Below are 19982 nucleotides of genomic sequence, written 5' to 3' on the forward strand. Positions count from 1 at the left end.
TCACTTCTCTGTTCTCTTCCCTGCTCAACAATTAAGTTCAAGGAGTAATAAATCAGCACAGGATGAGAAACAATTAGTAATTAAAAGAAAGAAGATGCCAAGACGTAATAAACCATTAACAAGTTTGATGGGAAGAATTGAGGCTAAGAAATCTTCCTTTACCTTATGTCATCATGCTGCACTTGCTCTCTACAAACATTTTTTAAAAATCAATTTAATTGTAGGGCATTGCAGATAAATTCCATATAGCCATATGTAAACTGCCCCCAGTCCCTTCAGGGAGATGGAGTGTGGTACAATAATAAAGTTGTTATTATTATTATTATTATTATTATTATTATTATTATTATTATTATTATCTCAAGCAACCATAACTCTCAAGCAACCAATAATCAAAATTGCATACTGTATTCACAAAGCTGTTTTTATAATATATTAAACCGTTACATTAAGTTATATTTCTCTTTATGTCTCTTAATTGGTGTTTAATTACTGTATTTCAATATTAATACAGTCAATACAGAGTTATAGCATGGTATAGTATGGGATATAGTATTAGTTAGGCCTATTTTTAATAGTAACGCTCAAGCAACCAGAAACTAAATGTATCTAGCATCTACCAATCCCAATGGGTGCTAGTTAACTTAGAATCTACAGTGTTCCCTCACTTATTGCAGGGGTACCTACCCCAATAAGTGGAAATCCATGAAGTAGGGACACTATACTCGAGTATAAGCCGACCCGAATATAAGCCGAGGCACCTAATTTTACCACAAAAAACTGGGAAAACTTATTGACTCGAGTATAAGACGAGGGTGGGAAATGCAGCAGCTACTGATAAAGTTGAAATAAAAATAGATACTAATAAAATTACGTTAATTGAGGCATCAGTGGGTTATATGTTTTGAATATTTACCGTATTTCAAAGAAAAACAGTAAACGAAATCTATAAGTGGAAAAATAGGGTCAAGAAAAACAATGTGGTACCAACAATAGCTTTATAATCATCATAATCATCAAAAACAACAGCTTCCTTTATATCCCACTCTATCTATCTCTCCATGGGGACTCAGGCCGGCTTCCAACATAGTAACAGGCAAATATTCAATGCCTATATAAACAATGCAAAGCTAGTTATAGATCTATAATTATATATCCTAATTTCACATTTGTATTTCCCCTGAAACCTTTGCAAATCCTTTATGTACCTTTTCTTCCTGCCGTAATTGCAAGCCCTGTTTATCAATGTTCTAGACATCTCTCTATATATATGTATGTGTGTGCGCACGCGCTCGCGCATTTTCCCTCTGTAATATTTGCAACCTCTATATATCTATATTAATATATATCTGTCTAGACATTTATCTATCTATAGATAATTATATATAGAACTTGCAGATACTTGCAAACATGTGAGGGTAAAATTCATATATAAAATTAATATATACATATAGGTACAGATATATAGGTACATGGAAATCTCTAAATATCTATATGTATATAGGATTTGCAAAGACCTGCAAACATATGAGAGGAAAATTCTTATATTAACGTATTTGTAGGGGGAACATCTTTATAAATATTACAAGCTTTGGGGCATGCATTTGCCCAAAGAAGAAATGCAAGCAAAGCCCCCCTAAAAACAACTTCGGCCTCTTTTCTCCTGCCCTTTCCCACCTCTTTTCTTTCTCCCCTTTTCAAACTCTAAAAGTAGCCAGAAAAGGCTTTTTAAAACTTCTCTCCCCCTCCCAAAAAACCCACCTCATTTTTGTTTCCTTAGGAATAAAAAGAAATACACACCTTCTGTTGCGCTCCAGCCGGGGCACACGGGGAACGTGGAGGACTTGGAAGAGGGAGTGGAGGCAGAAGCCGGACCTGGCTGCCTCTTCCAGGCTTTTGCTGCTGCCGCTGGCCTTCACTCTCTCACTCACCCTCCCTTGCTCACTCATCCGGCTGGAGCAGCATTTTTTCTTCCCTGGCTGCAGGGAAGCAGCCAAAGCAACATGACGGGGCCTGGACAAGGGCCCAGCAGGCACTGGTAGGGAAGGGTTGCAAGGGAGAGAAAGACCACATAACAATTAAAATAATGTTTAAATATACCCCCGTTTCCCCGCGAAACAGCGAGTCCGCGAAAAGCAAACCACAAAGTAGTGGGGGAACATTGTACTGTATATTTCAAAATTATTTAGAAAGTGCTATTTTTTTCATTCTTGATATGTTGAATTAATTTGATGTAGAAAAGCAGGCCCAGAAAAGAAACAGAAAAGAAGGACACTACCGAAGACTAGTGAAAATTCAGAAAAGGAAATATACAGAGTAGAATTTCTGCACTTTTTGGAACGGTAAGGCATTCCACATTGCAATCTGTTATTATCCAGTTTGGACCTTTCACCTTTAATGTGTTACAGTTTGGATGGCTGGGTATTATTTGTTATTATACAAACTAGGGGATTCTGTTTTATCTACTAATACTATTTTTTATGTTTTGTTTTATTTTAAGCAAAGACTTGGATATTTAGACAAGCCTTTGAGAATGTCTAGCCCCAGTGGTCCGCAATTAATGGTACAGCACTGCACTTTCATCCCATGCCCTTGTTTCTTAGCTACAACTTGCACTATTCCATTTCCTTGTTCTTGTTTACAGTTGACCAAGTGTTACAACAGCTGTCACCATAGGTTTTTGGTCACTGTTCTAAGTTTTAAATTGCTTTTTAAATATGCTATTGGTTTTATTTTGTATTTTACTGTATGTTTATTTTATGCCTTGTTTAGGCACCTTGTGCCATATGTAAGCTACCCCGATTCCCTTCGGGGAGATGGAGGCAGGGTACAAAAATAAAGTTATTATTATTATTATTATTATTATTATTATTATTATTATTATTATTATTATTTTATACATTTTGTGTCATCCTGAATCCTGTACAAGGAGATAGGTGGGATATACCTTAAACAAATACAATAAATAAGAAAGTAAGTACCACCTGTCCTTTGTACCCACACATTCTGTATCCTGGATATCTATATCCATTTGGGATTAAAAATATCCCAAAAGGGGAAAAATGAAAAAAAACCCTTGATTTTGCTATTGTATAAAAGGGACATCATTTTACTATGTTAATGTATGTAATTGAACTTGAGCATTCATGAATTTTGGCAGGGAAGCAGGGAGGTACTGGAATCAAGCTCTAGCGAATACCAAGAGTCCAGTGTGTTTCCCTCTTCTTGGCTAAAACAGGACAAATAATTCATAATAGAATAATAATACCAATGCAGAATATATGAAAAATTTTATCTTAAAATACTCTCAAATGTATCATTGTAGCTTCAAAGGCAAGAATCCAAAATAAGTATAAATGTAATACAAAACTCCCAAATAAAACAGCTTTGATTTGAACCCAGGAAGAAGAAAGGCTCTCTGAAAAGCACTGACTTTGTTCTTCTACAAAGATTGTCTCTCACTGATCTGTACAGTTGAGGGATCACTAGCCTTTAAATTGCTCCCTGTGGATCAGATTAGTTGTTTCCCAAACCTGGAACTATTTTCACTTAAACTTAATAACAGCTCTCCTGAGATGCCTGGGCTTATAGCTCTTAAGACATGAACAAGGCAACGTCCATTTGGGGTTATAATGGTGTTGGGTTAATTGGTTTTCCTAAGAAACAGTACATTTGCCCGGTTTGCAATAAGCCATTTCTGTTCCTTCAAGTGTTGAAGATGTAGTGCAAATCAAGCCACACATGCATGTTTTCCTTTGTTCATAAGGTGCACTGCGGCACTGAAATTACCTTTTGCTGCTAGAAGACTTTTCACTGGAAATGGGACGGAAATCTTCCTTTTGAAAGATTTGGAAAAAGATCAGTTGGTAAGAAAAAATGAAAAAGAAATTCAAAGTGTGAGTCTTATGAAGAATTTCCTATGAAATGAACACATATTGGTGAACAATAGCCTGTGTCATTCCAAACCTTTGCACTGAGCTGTGTGCTGAGATGTGTTATGCTGGCTTGTTTTCATTTGACTCTGTATACTCATTCCTGAGCTTCCATTGCTTGGTCATTCCTGTTTCCCAGAGAGTGTGTCACCAGCAGCCCAGTATTAATGCTAATAGCTCAGAGGAAGGGAAGACACTTCTCCTGCCAGCTCCCAACAAACTACAGTGATCCAATTTTGTTGCAGATGTGAAACTTTGAAGATTCCCTCCATACAACCCCAGTGTCAACTCTGTTATAGCATTATTCCATAGCTATTCATCCAAAGCATCCAAACTGATGGTGGCACTGTATAAAAAAGAAGTAAATAAGTGCTGTTATCTTCTTGCGCCAATCAATATGTTTAGCAGTGATAATATTACTGCTACCTCTTTAGGACAATATATTGATGGCTGGCTCCCCATTTCTACATTGACCACTTAGTTTGATGTAAAACCAGATCAGACCTGTAGTGGCAAAACGTTGCCTGGGGCTTGCCCCGCATTACTCAAAGATGGAGGAAAGTAGAAATTTTGGCCCATAATTTGTCCTACCTCCTGACTTTGGGTCTGTGGGAAGGTTCTGAAATGGGACTGGCTGCAACTGTTCCTGCTGCCATCCCATGTTTCCTAGAGTTGGGGACTGGGGATATAGGACTGGGGATATGGGATTCCCCCCCCCCATGCTCTCCATGTCTGCAATTGCAATGTCTTGGACTTGGGCAGCCTGGTGATATGTGATGTCAGTCTCCAGCCATGACATGGGTGCCACCTGTCCTGCACTATGCACAGTGACATTGGCCAGGGCGATTGGGCAATTTGGGAAGGGAAAGGGAAGAGGAGGGAGATTCCCCTTCCTTGGTGCCCCATTGCCCCAGCTGACATGTGACAGTGGACAGGTTGGACCCATGCCATGGCCAGAGACCAGCGTGACACACTAATATCTATTGAAGGGGGACAAGAAGGATTAAGTCAATCAATGCTTGGTGCCACCAGGGAGGGAGGGACTTCCTCCCGCTGTAGCAGTGGCTATGGGGATGATGGTGTGGCTCATACTCAGGTCCAATCCAGTGTACAACATGCTAGATCAGGCCCACAGTACTGGTCAGCATAGATTCGGTCTAGATGCTCTACTGTTTATTATAGTGGTCGGTGTTTTTTCCATAACTGTTTTATAGTACTTCACTCCTAGATTTTCAATTTTGTGTCTTTCACATGAATCAGTGGGAGTAATTTATTTCTACAGAAAGCAATCTCTATTTTCTTTTTTGAAAGAAGTAAAAGAAGACTGTCATGTTGGCAAGCACTTCAGTAGTGAATAATTAAGGCTATCTTCAGCAGCATTTCAAAACAAGACTTTTTCTATATCCAGACACAAAGATTAAATAGATATTTGTAAAGGTTGGTCCCATTATCATATTACTGAAAAATGCTGCTGCACTTGTATCCTGTTGTATCATAGGAAAAGCATCTAAGTTCAACTTTGGTAGCATCTTGGAATATGCATACTGAACTCAAAGAAGCTACGTAGCATTAACTCCTACAGCAGAGAAGCAGAATTTAGAAATAAGGTCTGGCATCTGAAACAGAATGTTAAAATTTCTATAGATTTAGTTTGATTTCATGATTTTGCTCAGAGCACAAGACAACAGCATTCCATTCCAGCTTCTCCTTCGGGGATGAAGAGAAATGAAGTATTTAAGCAACTTTTTAAATGACCAGATGAATTTTCAGCTAGTAACATTTACTTCACCCTTGAGGCGAAAGAACTAGTCACTTTACTGAATGATTGATTGTGCTAAACATGTAGGAAATGCTCGTATTTTTTATTCTACACATTCCTGTTTATGTTTCGTTGTGCTCCAGATTTCGTAATTCTTATTTAATGTAAATCTTTCAAAAACTGAGAGTATTTAAAGTTTTCTATTCACTCTTTTTCTGTAATTTCCTTGGAAGTGCTGCACTAAAGAACCTCATCTATTTTGTTCCATTCTGTTTCTTTTAATCCAAATATAATCTATCTTAATTCAAGTGAAGGTTTGCTGACTTGTACAAAAGTCAATTTTTACTCACAGCAACCTCAACTTTTACTTATTTTGCTTGCTTTAATTATTCCAGGGTAGAAGTGGGATTCTAACTCTGGCTTATATATTTCAATCCATTGTTTTAACTCAGGGGTCCTCAAACTTTTTCAGCCGCTGAACCCTTTTTGAAGCAAAAGTGTTTTGTAGAGTCCCAAGAAATGTCTATTTATATTATATTATATTATATTATATTATATTATATTATATTATATTATATTATATTAAATGCATATATGTTAGGCATGATAAAACCTTTTGACCAACATAAACTTAACAGTATTTCACTGGAAGACCCCAGGAACCATCCTGTCCAACCCCTTCTGCCAAGCAGGCAAAGCACAATCAAAGCATCCCAAACAGATGGCCATCCAGCCATGATGATGATGATGATGATGATGATGATGATGATGATGATGATGATGATAGGAGCTATTATTATTATATTTTTATACCCCACTTTATCTCCCCCAAAGGGGACTCTACGCGGCTTGACATAAAAGCATAAAAATATACAAACATACAAACATTAAAGCAGAATTAAACATAAACAGTATTTAAAATTCAGTTTAAATCCATCAAACATATTCAAAGTTAAAAATCAGAGCACCCTGGACTAGATCTGAAACACCTTTTCTTAAAATGCCTGTTTGAATAAAAAGGTTTTAGCCTGCCACAGGAAGGACAGCCGGGAGGGGGCCATCACTTCCCGGGGCAGGGAGTTTCAGAGTCATGGGGCAGCCACCGAAAAGCCCCGCTCTCTTGTTCCCACCAACTGAGCTTGAGATGAAGCTGGGACTGAAATAAGGGCCTCTCCTTAAGATCTTAGGGCCCAGCCAGGTTCGTACAAGGGGTTGCAGTCGGCCAAATAGCCTGGACCTGGACCTGAGCAAACCTGGGGTCAGCCAGTACAACCCCTTTCTGCCATGCAGCAAAAGCACAATTAAAGCACCCCCAACAGATGACCATCCAGTCTTTGTAATAATAATGTTAGCCATAGGAGCAACCCCAGGGGCCAGCCAGTTCAACCCTCTTCTGCCATGCAGGAAAAGCACAATCAAAGCACTCCCTGAGTGGTGGGAGGGAAATAGGGTTTTGGAAGCAAGGAAAGCGAGGGGGAAAGGATCTGTGTGGTGAGGGAGGTGAGGAAAACAGGCTTTTGGGAGCAAGGGAGGTGGAGGAGGAGCATGAAGGAGGAGGGAAAGCGTGGAGGGGGTGGAGGAGGGAAGAATGCCACATTTTGCTCAGAATGTGAGCTCAAATGAAGCACAGCCAATTGAAAGCAAAGCCAGTTGCCTCTGTGTTAATTTTTATTTTACTTTGCTATGATTTTAGTAATTGAGTCCCTACTTAGAAGGAGGTGTAAGGATCTGACATTTATAAATACCAAGGAGCTTTACCCAGAGTTTCCCAGGTCTGGGGAGGGGGTGTCCGTTTGATCAATGTTGCTTGTGAGAGAATAATCGGAAAGGTTAGAAAAGTCCTTGAGTATGGCCTTGGTTATTACATATCTGGTCCACACACCACTCACTGCAGGCTAGAGCTTCTTTGCCATGATGGGATCCATCTGTCTAATTTGGGGAATTTGCTGTTTCTCAGTAGCCATTTTGGTCAGCCTGGTGAGAGAAAGGGACTATGCAGACTTTGGTCATTTATCGGTGGCTGATTTGTAGGAACGAATTCATTCTAGTTAGCACCAGTGCCATACCTTTGGGTGTATGATGGAAATCTGGAAGGCCCCCGAATATCATGCAGATAGGGAAAGTTTGGTGACCTTTGGGCCAATCTCGAGATCTTCACTCTCACGAAAGGGTGACACAGCTTGAGGGCTGACACCTTCTGGCAAGCTTTTCCACTAAAGAGCCCAGGTTGATCTAAACAGTTTGAAGGAAACATTTTTATTTCATAGGTAGCACTTATAGTCCCTAAAATTAATTTCACACCAAATGCCATGCCAAATGAATGAAGTGCACAATTTTCAAAATAAACAAACAAACAAACAAACAAACAAACAAATAATCTGAAGGTTGCTCTGTTTGTGTGAAAATATTTGTACTGTCTGCCTCATTCAAAATATTCAATTGGGTCAAAATTGGTTTAAAAAGTGCATTTTAGAGCAAAAGATGTGAAAATCTAAAGTGTTTATTTATGAGATATCTAAAGTAAATGACATCTGGAGAGATATTTTGGTTGAATGGTAAACTGACTGTTATTTTCTCATTCTGTAAACATAAGATCCAAAGATTTCATTTAAACCCAGAAAACATTTCTTTTGGACGAAGTAATCTGCAGTTCCTGGTAAATTTCTGCTTTGTTCTGTTGAAAGGTTAATTATTTTATGCTGCCATGTCATGTTCTTCGTAATAGCATAAAATAAAATAAGATAAAACAAAATAAAATCAAACAAATCCAAAACATTTCTCAAGTATGGAAATTTTATTTTGATCACAATAGAGAACATAGCTGTTTGGACGACTGTTTGATCAAACACATGGATGTGTGTAGCACTGCACATTTTTGTATAGATTTTAATTGATTAAACAATCAGTATTCCACTGCTCTGCTCTTCTTTCTTTGGCAGGTAAAACTGTTTTTATTTAGAGCTAGTTGGTGATTGGTTGTACAGAAGATCTTTTAAGAGAATGCCTATGTGCTATATCTTTAGCTGTATTGTTATGTTTTTAAACAGGCTTAAAACTGTTTGAAGTTAGTGGAATTTTAATATGATAATGTACTTTAAAGGTTTATTGAAAACCTTTAAAGTAATCCTTCTAAAAGATGTATCTTCTTTTAATCTTACTGTAAACCACTTTGGGTTCCATATCAAGAGGAAGGCAGTAAGTATAACAAACACATTATATAATATATAATTAAATATATGTATAAATAAATGCATAAATAAATAGAATTCCCACATGAAGGTAAAACAAATTATCATTTTTGTAACAGATTTATGTTTCATGTGGAGAACAATGGATTGATCCGGAGTGGACTATGGCCCAGAAGAAGAAACGTCTCCAACTTAGTAACTTGGTATCTGACATAACAGCGATTCGTGCCTATTGTGTCATGCGGAACACAAAAAGTGAGTAGGTTATTTTCTCTGGTACAGTACTTAAAAAAATAGCATATGTGAATAGTAATTTGTGTAATATGAATAAGAATGCAAAGATCTCACTGTTCCCTCTGAGCACAATATGAGCAAAAGATAGGTTCTTTCCAGTTCCAGTAAAACTCAGAAGTGCATATCTTTGGCTGGAGTGTACCAGTGAGATGCACTTTTACATGAGAATTGTCAAGAGTCAGACGCCAGTTAACATACAAAACAGAGTTTATTCCGAAGATAAGCCAGAAAATAACATAAACACAGGAAATATCCTTGAAACACTTCACTTTTCAGTGTTTCGAGAGTAGATTGGACAATAATAACTCAAAAACGAGTCACGCTAATTTCCCATGCTGGCAATCAATAAAAGACTAAATAACGCTTCAATTCAGCTTTGGAAAACAAATAGAGTTAATTGCTGGAAAATAAACAAACTAGCAAAGCAATAAAGCTGCTTCCACGGTGCAGATAAGCCGAAAGCCTCAAAGGGATGATGAATAGCCATCGTCAGAAGAATCCAAGGTCAGGTCAGGAGGCAGCAGAAATTCCGAAAGACAAACCAATAGTCAGAAGATCCCCCATATAGCTCTCTAAGTCGCTTCCTGCGCAACTCCTCCAGTGAACCCTCATCACGAGGGTTTTTTCTTCCTCTTCGAATTCCATCACCATCAACCATAATCCCCGAAGGCGCAGTCACAACAAGAATTTTATTGTTGCAATATTCACAAAATAATATAATAAAATAAAATAGTAATAGCTGAAGTGATCTATATATATATATGAAAATAAATACATTTTAGATCCAAAATATATAACTATGGCTTATGATAGTTTCTCATCCAACTACCTTCGTATAGCTGGATTCCTAGTGATGGTCATCCACAAGGATCTCTGGGAATCTTACAGAGGTCTCTGTGGATCATGTCATTGATCCGTATCCAGCTATATGAAGATAGATGGATGCTTGTCTGCAGTTCCCTCTGTTCTCCAGTGACCAGGAAATCATTGAAGAGTTACAGCTGAGAAAAAGTGGAAGTAAGGATAGATTTAGGTCATTACACAGTCAAAGAATTCCAGTTTCTGCAAGAAACAAAAAATCAGTCCAATCTACACCATCATAGCTCACCTACAGGATACCAGCTCATATTCCATAATATCAGTAGCCCCCTAAAGCTGGGATAAACACAAAGGTACATTTCTTACAGTTAACTTGGTGACTTGGGAATTGTGTGTGTCGGGTGATGTGTAGGTCAATGTCAAAGAACAGACTAAGAGCAAATTAATTTTGCCTTAACTTGCTAGATATGGAATAGTTTTAGGAATCAGAGCTGTTGTTTCCATCCTAATACCAAAAGGGGATACATAGAATTGATATATATGGGTCCTTGCCACATAAATCCCTGGTTTTAGTTGTTGTTTTAGTTGCTTTCAGCTGCAGACTGTACTGGAACTCCATCTGCAGGGGCATATAATCATGAAGGATAGATGCCATCTTATAGCATATTGGTGGTGATAAGTAAGCAATTTTTTCTGCAGCTTCTGTGAGGGCAAACTTCCTTGAACAATTTTCTTCAGATTTAGTTTTAGAAATCAAGAATGACATTGCTATTGGAGCTAAGCTTTCTGTGGAAGCAGCTAGAATGGAGGTTGAAACGAAAGAAGTCGTTGAAGAGCCAGATGAAAAACCAATTGAAGAAAAGACAGAGAGAAGAGAGGACAACACAGAGAAGTGTCTGTAAGTAATCCAAAATGATAATCTCAACAATTTTGGTATGTATACATAAATGTGGTAAATATTTTGGCTATCAGAACAATTTCTCCCCATAGAGATGTTCAATGTGTTTTCGAAGGCTTTCATGGCCGGGATCACAGCCTTAATGGAAGAGGACTACAGCTGGAAATGAGGGTAATGGTATATGTTTGAAATAGCTAATGTAAAAACAACCTGCATTTAGTCATCTATGCAATAGGTGGCAGTGTTGTTTTCTGAAAGGTTGAAAACATACTGATACTGGAAGCAGTCATTTAGAAATTATAGACTAGTTGTTATTGCTATTCTATATGGTTGATACTACAGAGTGATATTGGGAGCATGAATGACTCACCAGTGGTGAAGTGTGTGTGTGTGTGTGTGTGTATACACACACATACTATGCACAATCCTCTTGAATATAAAAACTGTAGAAAATGATTGCAAGAATATGGTTTCAGATCTAATGATTGTACTGCAGATATAAGGAGTGGGCTTATTATTTCAGCACAATTTCAAGAATACTCTCATTTTTGCTCATTCACAGTGTGACCTTCAAATGAACTCAATTTAGACAGACCAGATTTTGTTTCCCAAGTCAGCAAGGAAGTAACTAGGCTTCAAATTCTGGCTCAGCTATAGCAACCTTTCAGTGTTGGATAAGTCAAAATCTCTTGGCCTTAGAGGATGACAATGGCAAATCTCTAAATATTCTTGCCAAGACAACTCTGAAATAGGGCCTTCATAAGTTGGAGGTGATATGAAATCACATCACAATAAACACCAGTAAAGTTATCTTATTCCTTACTGTGAGATTATACAGAGTAGGTGGCATGCAAATATTTTGAAATGGACCCAGATTTGCCTTTCTGTGATGGGAAAGATTTCTGTATTCACAGAAGGAACCAGAGTACAGAGCCTCCCTGCTGTAAGAACTAGACAAAGTGGGGATTTTTCCAGATTTCTCCTTCCTTACACTGTTCCTGGATGGTTACCTGAGACTCCAAATCAGCTAACAAACACAATGCTCTGTATGAAGGGGAAAAATAATAACCAGGCCCTCTGCTTCCCTCCATGTTTGCTATGTAGCCCATATGTTAAGACAGACCATCACAAACATCTTCTCTAGATTTGGTAAAAATACATCCAGCTATTTACACAAGATGCAATAAAATAGACAACCAAAGAGAAACTTTGAATTAATCCACACTGAACATAGCATTTCACATTAACTTCTGTTGCTCAAATTTACAGAATCCTAGGTTTTGTAGTTTAGTGACTAATTTTGAATTGGCTTCTCCGTTGCTCTGAACTACAGGATTAATGCTCTTGCAGAAAATTCTAGGAGTGCATTTGCACTATATACTTAATACAGTTTAATATCACTTTTTGGCTCAATGCTATGGAATTCCAGGAATTATAATTTGGAGATGCATTAACACTTTTGGGCCAAGAAGGCTAAAGCTGTAAAACTACAACTTCCATGATTACACAGCATCAGGCCATGGCAGTTAAAGTATTATCAAACTGCATTAATTTCATAGTTAGTAGATTTACCTTGGGTGATTTTTGAAGCTGCCTTGAGTCCCCTTTGGGGTGGAGAAAGGCGGGGTAGAAATAAGGTAAATAAGTACAAATTCCAGGCTTATATAAGATGGAGCCATGATAGTTAAAGCAGTAAAGTGCTATAATTCTTCATTGTGGTAAGTACTTAATTTTACTTAAATACTTACAGCAAAAGTTTAAAAGATATATATTTTTTAAATCTTTCAATTATTATCAAATCAACATGGTTGAAAAAAATTGAATTCCCTACCTTGAGCCAATTCAATATATATGACATATGCTACATTTTAAATCATATCCTTTCAAAACATAATCTCCAAATGTGGTGAAAATCTAATCCAAATGGGTAAACCTAGTGCCTCTCCCAAGTGAATTTTGTGTAGACAATATAGGATATATTTTAAATGAAACCATCCTAAAAATACCCTCTAAATTTGATAAAAATCAGTTCTGTCATATTCTTTTGATGTGTTTGACAACAGACACAAACTTAATTTTGTTGATAGATATTATTGTTTTTAAATTAAAATTTAAGTCTACTTCTCTGACTTTTGTTTCATTGTTAGCCAGCCATAGGGATGTTTTACTGGATCTTTTCCTCCTTTTTGTTCACTTTTGTTTTGGCTACAACAAGCAAAAACAATCTCAACAACATGAAATGTATTGGAACCTGCTGACTTCAACAAGAATTTTGCTTGCAAGTGAATGCCAGTACTTCTTTTAAACTGAAATACTGGGTTTCATAATTCTGGAAAACTGCCAAAATGGCTGAGTCAAAAGGTGGGAGAAAAATGAACCATTTCAGAAAGCTTGGTTTACTTTTAGTGATTGCTTTACAAGGCCGGTTTAACTGGTCATTTATAAATACAGGTCATTTGTTCTGATACAAATATGTCTATCTGGTTATATTTGTCATGTTGTTTAATATTATTTTATACACCCATTGTTACATTTTGTAAGTCCCTCACTTACATTTATTATTATTTTTACAAAATCTTTGTTAGTTTTGTAATGATATATATTTATAATGCAGAAGAAGTTACAAGTTCTCTACATTTCCCATTCTCTTACAATCATTAAAATTAACCAAGTATTTTCAGCAATACAGTAAGACTTCAATGCATTTAATGTAGGACTCAGGCTGAAAGGTGACATTACTTCAGTGTTACATAAATATCTCTCACTGGAATTACACTTACACTGTGAAGGCCTTGCACTGAGTAGTAATGTATCACAATGAATGCACATTGGCATGATCACCATCACATAGTAAAACAGCAGTGCACAATATGCGTTCACGTGTTAATCAGTGAACATCACTGCTCACGTGCAATAATTCCACATGCACCATGTCATTTTTGGCACTATCAGCTGGATATGACCATTACACATTCTCTTAAAGCTTTTTGGACTTATGGCAACCCTAAAGTGAACCTATTACAGGATGTTCTTGGCAGGAGTTTACCAGAGCAGGTTTGCCATTGCCTTCCTCTGAGATTGAGCTAATATGATTTGCCCAAGGTCACCCAGTGGGTTTCCATAGCTGAATGTTGATTCAAACCTTGGTCTTCAGATTTAAAGTCAAATTCTCAAACCACTGCACTACATTGGCTATCTATGCTGATCATGATGGTCTAATAAATATGGACACAATGTTGCACTACAACTTAATGGCTTTTATCACAAGTGAAATGTAATGGCTTCCACGAAGCATGCTGAAATTTGTATTCTACTGAGGTATTTAAACATTCCCTCTTAGTGATCCTCCTCCCTCCAGTTGACCTGAAACTTCCAGGTTTCCCAAAACAAAGAAAGTACCCAAATAAACAGCACAAAGAGTGTTTTCTTAAATCACTTCCCTTTCCTCATTATCCCAAAAGAATAAATGAGAAGAAGAGCATAAGAACCCTAAACAAGTGCTAGGGAAATGTAGTATATTCTAGTAAGCTGTTATGTATGATGGGTGGCTGGCAGTAAATCATTCATTCAGACACATACCTAATGAAGATGATTTACTGAGATAGTTTACAAGGAAATACCACTGCTGTGGCTTGTTGAATATTCCCAAAAGTACTTCTTATTGGCCAGATGGGGAATACTTTGGTGGTATTTTTAACTGCTATTATAACTTTGAAGCATCGAATGTGAATGCAAAATTATACTCGCCTTACTATAATTATGCAATTAATTCTGGGAGCCACTAACCTTGAACCATTTCTTTTTCCCCAGCGGCAGTTAACCAAACACATTCTGAACAGGGGTTAGTAATGTATTTTGCATAGGCCTCATCCAACATCTCACAGATGAAAACTGAGCCATGTGATCATAATGTGATCAAGATGGCAAAAGTTATTAACATAGGAGGGACTGAAACAATTTGATTTTGCCTGAGTCTGCTAGGCAGTTGAGAACAAATGACTTTTCAATTTAATTTTCAGCAAGTGATGAAAGCTGAGGACAAGCGGGGTGGAGGTGGGATCCTGTAAGAGAAACTGGAATATTTTTTAAAGTAGCTGAAAAATTATACCTTTTTATGGTTTATTATTTGGCATCTAAAAATGGTATGTATGCTATGAAAGCTGTAACTGTATGTTACAAGAATCATCCCTTTTATCTTATTATCCCAGGTATATTACATATAGAGTACTGGAGTGCTGTTTAGTCTCTGGCTATTCTTAGGACAGCTACTTCGATAAAATGGCAGAATCCTTGTTTCTTCCAAGAAGACTGATAATGCTTAACAAGCTTAGTGTATTTTGGCTATTGATGTTGAGAGATCTATTTTATATCATTATTTCTGAGAATTCTGCTTCTCATGTTTCCTATAAGATATGTATAGCTCTGTAGTGTTCAGATTAGAAACGTATAGGGATGATGCTTATTTCAGATACATTTTTGCATTTCACCAGCATGCAAACCTACTGTTTATAATACCCATTTTCCATACTGTACACTCATAGAATACGTATAATCATTCTGGAAATATGTCTTTATGCATCTGATGAGGCGGATTGTATTTTACAGATCTTTATAGCTGAAATGAGTCAGGCATGGAAGTTGTTTCTCTTTTCTTTCCCATCATCCTCTGATTTTTGATATTACTCCTTCCTTTTTCCTCTTTCTAAATTATGAAAGTAATAATGCTTTCTTAATAAAACTATAGAATGTAGAATTAGAGTACACTGCCTCTTACTCACTTTGAAGTTTGACTGATAACTGATAAAACTATTGTCCAAATCAGTTGGAGTACAACACACCCAGGGTTTAGCTGACATTATCTTCTATGGAATTAAGAAACTTGCTATATGCAGTGTTGCAATTCTGATATTGATGCAGCTCTAAACTCCCCTTGATGCAAGCATAAAAACTGCAACTGTTTTAGCTGTTAATTTCTTTCTGAAGCTTAATTTTAATTATCAATCCAAATCTTCATGTAGCATTTAAAGTAGTAATGAGCACCAGTATTCTAAATTTTTTATTGACTTTTTATATCTTTTCAGGAATTCACATGCAAAATCCCATATTAAAGTAGATGCATGTTATAAAGCTGTGAAATACACCTGGCAGCAAATTTCCTATGATTTTGATGAGAACTGCAGCTTTCACAAGGAAAAAGATGAAGAGTTCTTTGAAGATGCAGAGTTATATAAAAAATACAGGTCAGATGTATGCACAGTGAGCTTTTCCAGCTACTTTTGCCTCTATTTTTTAATGGAAGTTGTTGCTACCAATTGTTAACAGGTGAACACATTTTAATTGTGTTAAAATGGGGCAAGGTTTTAAAAAAGGAAAATCCACTAAGTTATCAAATATTCACTTGTGTCATATGAATGGTGGAAATAAATGGAATACAATAAAAAAGCAACTAAATATTCTTGATAATGGCTATGTCTTATGTTAAATGCATTCAGTAATTATGCTCTGCCAGTTGAATGCAAGTAATATGACCATACATGACTCTCACGGTAATATGTGATACATTGTAACATATGGATGCCAAAAAATGCTGAGATGTCAGATTAAATATTCTCTAGTTTAGGCTTGTCCAGTCTGCAATCCATGAACCAAATGCAGCCCAGGACGATTATGAATGCTGCACAACATAAATTCGTAAACTTATTTCAAACATTAGAATCATAGTGTTGGAAGAGACTTCGTGGGCCAGCTAGTCTATCCCCCTGTCAAGAAGCAGGAACCTTGCATTCAAAGCACCCCTGGCAGATAGCCATCCAGTGTCTATCTCACAACCTCTGAGAATGCCTGTCATAGATGTGGGCGAAACGTCAGGAGAGAATACTCCTAGAACATGGCCATACAGCCTGGAAAACATACAACAGCCCAACCATCCAGTGTCTGTTTAAAAGCCTCCAAAGAAGACTACACTCTGGGGCAGAGAGTTCCACTGCTGAACAGCTCTCACAATTAGGAAATTCTTCCTAATGTTCAGGTGGAATCTCCTTTCCTGTAGTTGGAAGCCATTGTACCGCGTCCTAGTTTCCAGGGCAGCAGAAAACACCTTAAATTATGTTGCCCAGAATTGGACACATTGGAAAATAAGGACAAGACATTCTGGAATATAATTAGGGCACTGAAGGAAAACAGTATCAAAAGGATAGGGGACTTCATGGATCCCAATGGAGAAATAATAAAGTGGGATAAAATAAAAGACAATTGTGGTCAAGGGAACTGGATAGCATGGTTAGGCCTATCCAGCAAAGCTCAGGACATGAAAAGAAGAGAAGCAGCTGAAACCCCACTGGATAGAATAATTAAAAGGAAAATAGAAATAGATAAAGGAATGACTGGGCTATTGGATGATGAACTAACCACCTTAACTTATAACACAAAAACAACTCTTATAGAGAACTGGAAACAGGAAAAAAAAACTTTACTGAGAAATTAATCAGGTCTTCAATTGATAATATTCATAAAATTAAACATATAAGGATAAAAGAAACTCAAAGGAAAATAATCTCTAAATGGTACAGAACCCCCCTCCAATTAGCACACATAACGGGAAATACCTCACACGGTTAAAATGATGCAATGATAATATTTTGAATTGCTATTCCAAGGGGGCGGGGGGTATGGGGGGGAGAGTGGTGGTGGTGGGTGATACATTTCCAAGAATCGTTTAAAAAGTCATTTAAGGAATAGTTACTTTTGGAATAATGTATACTGAAATAAGTCATGTATGGCAAAAAAATAGTTAATTGTTGGGATGTATCAAATAACATTTTTTTAAAAAAAAGAAGGTGCCTCCACCACACTGCTGAACAACTCTCACAGTGAGAAAGTTCTTCCTAATGTTCAGGTGGAAACTCCTTTGCTGAAGTTTGAAGCCATTGCTCCGCTTCTCTGTCTCCAGGGCACCAGAAAACAAGCTTGCTCCCTCCTCCCTACAACTTCCCCTCACATATTTATACAGTTTGTTGTTTTAGTTTTTTTGCAACTTGATTGCATGGTTCTTGTGCACAAACTTTGTAGATGACAACGGAAAGGAATAGAGTATGTTACGTTTATAAACATCAGAGTATTATCTGCAATTTGCATTATAATGCAGAAGACCTGCTTGACAATTTTAAAAGACCCCTTGAACAGGGTGGTGCATAATTGGGATTATTATGCAAGACCATTTGTTTTTGGTTTGCTTATCTGTGGTGACAGATATCATGAAAATTATGAATGGACCTTTTTATCATTAGATATTGTTAGTGTTATAGAATAGTTTATGTGTAGCTCAAGACAATGCTTCTTCTTCCAATGTGGCCCGGGGAAACCAAAAGGTTGGACACTCCTGCTTTAGCTAGTTAAAGGTTAGCCCCAAATTTTTTACTTCTATGTTTGAGGCAAGCCCATCATCTGGCTCTCCACACCATGAACCAACCCATAGAGTTGTGTACGCTGTGTAGTTATCGTATTAGTCCATTTAAGTATGAGTGACTGTTCAGCTGTGAAGAAGCTGAGGTAAAGATTTGTTTTTCTAAGGTCAAATCTGATACCTATCAGAAATACCCACTATGTCTATTAAACTATTCATATCACGCAAAGTATGTAACCACACAAAGGGCTGAAAAAGACAAATGTTTTTCTCTTAATATGCAAAGGAGAAAATTAAGGCTTCTCTATGTACCAGTTTCATAGTAGCCTAATAGTTCTGTCACTATCTTCATCTTTTAAGAGTTCTGTCATATTCTAAAAAAAAAAACCCAACACAAATTTTAATCAATAATACTGTCAATATAGTATCATTGTATGGAAAAGAAAGAAGTTTTTAAGATATAGAAGATATGGAGAAAGGGTGCTGGAAGATTGCATGAAAATTCCTTTATTGCATCAAAGAGATTATGCAAATGTTATTAGAAGTGATCTACTTTGAGATCTACTATATTGCACATTCAGTTGGCAGTTAACACCAACAATTATTTTTTAGGGACGGGTCTTCATTATTCCCTGGCCAATTCATTGTTACATATCATATGTCCTTTCTTTGCTCTGTTTGGTCTCTATAACACTGAGCTAGCAGGATTATTTAAAAAGTAAACCAGGCTGAAGACATTTACTGCCCTGGAATCTGATTCTCTCTCTCCCCCCTCCCCCATTCCCATTAAGTACAGAGAAACCCAGCACAGACTAGATTAAAGTGGTGTTTAGACCGGCATGCTATCGAAAAAACTGTCTTGCAAGAATCAATAAGCAACTGTGTGCTTTATTCCAAGACCTTTCTATAGTTTCAGTGAACCTTTCCTTCCACAATATCATCTGCCAACCCACTCAATTTTTCAACAACTTTCTTTGACATATATTTGACTTCAGACACCAAACATACAAGTTACAGAAATAAACAAAGATTGGGCTCACTTCATTTCTTGTTTTTAGAATATCTTTCTCTTATCATCATGTGATATCACCTCCACAGAACATTAAGAGCTAAATGCATTTTTGTTTACTTCAGGTATCAACATAAACTGTCTGAAGAACTGGGAAAAATCCATCATCAACAGTTTGAATTTAGAAATGGGAAAATTATCAATTCCCACTTTCCCAATCTTCTTTTGGGTGTAGAGAATTCTGATCTGCGTTCTGGGACTGAAGTGGTTTTGATGGAAAAGAAGTATGACAATATCAATCAACACTGGATATGGAGAGAAGATCGCAGGTGCAAATTCACTGTTTAAAATATAATGGGTTTTCACAAGGATTACATTGTATTGTTAGCACTCAGATCAGACATACTAACTATCAGATACGGTCAGTTTTCCATTTCACATCTTTTTGAAGTGCAGACATTATGCATTTCAATTGACAGCTAGTTCTGAAGTTTTCTAAAAATATTTCTAAGTATGCAAACAAAGTGAAGGGGATAAGACAAAATTATAAAGTATCAGCTCAAGGCTTTATTTAATGACACAGTAACACTCAGACATTGTTGTTGGCAAGAAAATGGCCACATCTCTGTTGACTACAGCTGAAGAAAATTGATTTTTCCATGGGTCTAGGTCCATAGATTG

General features: G+C 37.0%; 1 protein-coding gene and 1 long non-coding RNA gene across 3 annotated transcripts in view; one reads left to right on the top strand and one right to left on the bottom strand.

Annotated features, from left to right (window-relative positions):
* The window catches only part of dcdc1 (doublecortin domain containing 1), a 366393-nt gene that overhangs the window by 301621 nt on the left and 44790 nt on the right, over positions 1-19982 (top strand). The window contains exons 23-28 of the mRNA XM_062979386.1: positions 2238-2342; positions 3767-3866; positions 8999-9134; positions 10731-10890; positions 15972-16130; positions 19427-19630. Of these exons, the coding sequence (XP_062835456.1) occupies positions 2238-2342; positions 3767-3866; positions 8999-9134; positions 10731-10890; positions 15972-16130; positions 19427-19630 (864 nt within the window). The remainder of the gene's footprint in view (positions 1-2237; positions 2343-3766; positions 3867-8998; positions 9135-10730; positions 10891-15971; positions 16131-19426; positions 19631-19982) is intronic.
* Positions 1-19982, bottom strand: part of LOC134299024 (uncharacterized) — a 49922-nt gene that overhangs the window by 2650 nt on the left and 27290 nt on the right. For both annotated transcript variants that reach the window (XR_010006190.1, XR_010006206.1), the window contains exons 2-4: positions 7758-7923; positions 3790-4278; positions 1801-2035 (exon numbers count right to left, since the gene is read on the bottom strand). This is a non-coding gene — a long non-coding RNA (uncharacterized LOC134299024). The remainder of the gene's footprint in view (positions 1-1800; positions 2036-3789; positions 4279-7757; positions 7924-19982) is intronic.

Source organism: Anolis carolinensis, chromosome 1 (genome assembly GCF_035594765.1).
Source record: "Anolis carolinensis isolate JA03-04 chromosome 1, rAnoCar3.1.pri, whole genome shotgun sequence".
Lineage (NCBI taxonomy): Eukaryota > Metazoa > Chordata > Lepidosauria > Squamata > Dactyloidae > Anolis > Anolis carolinensis.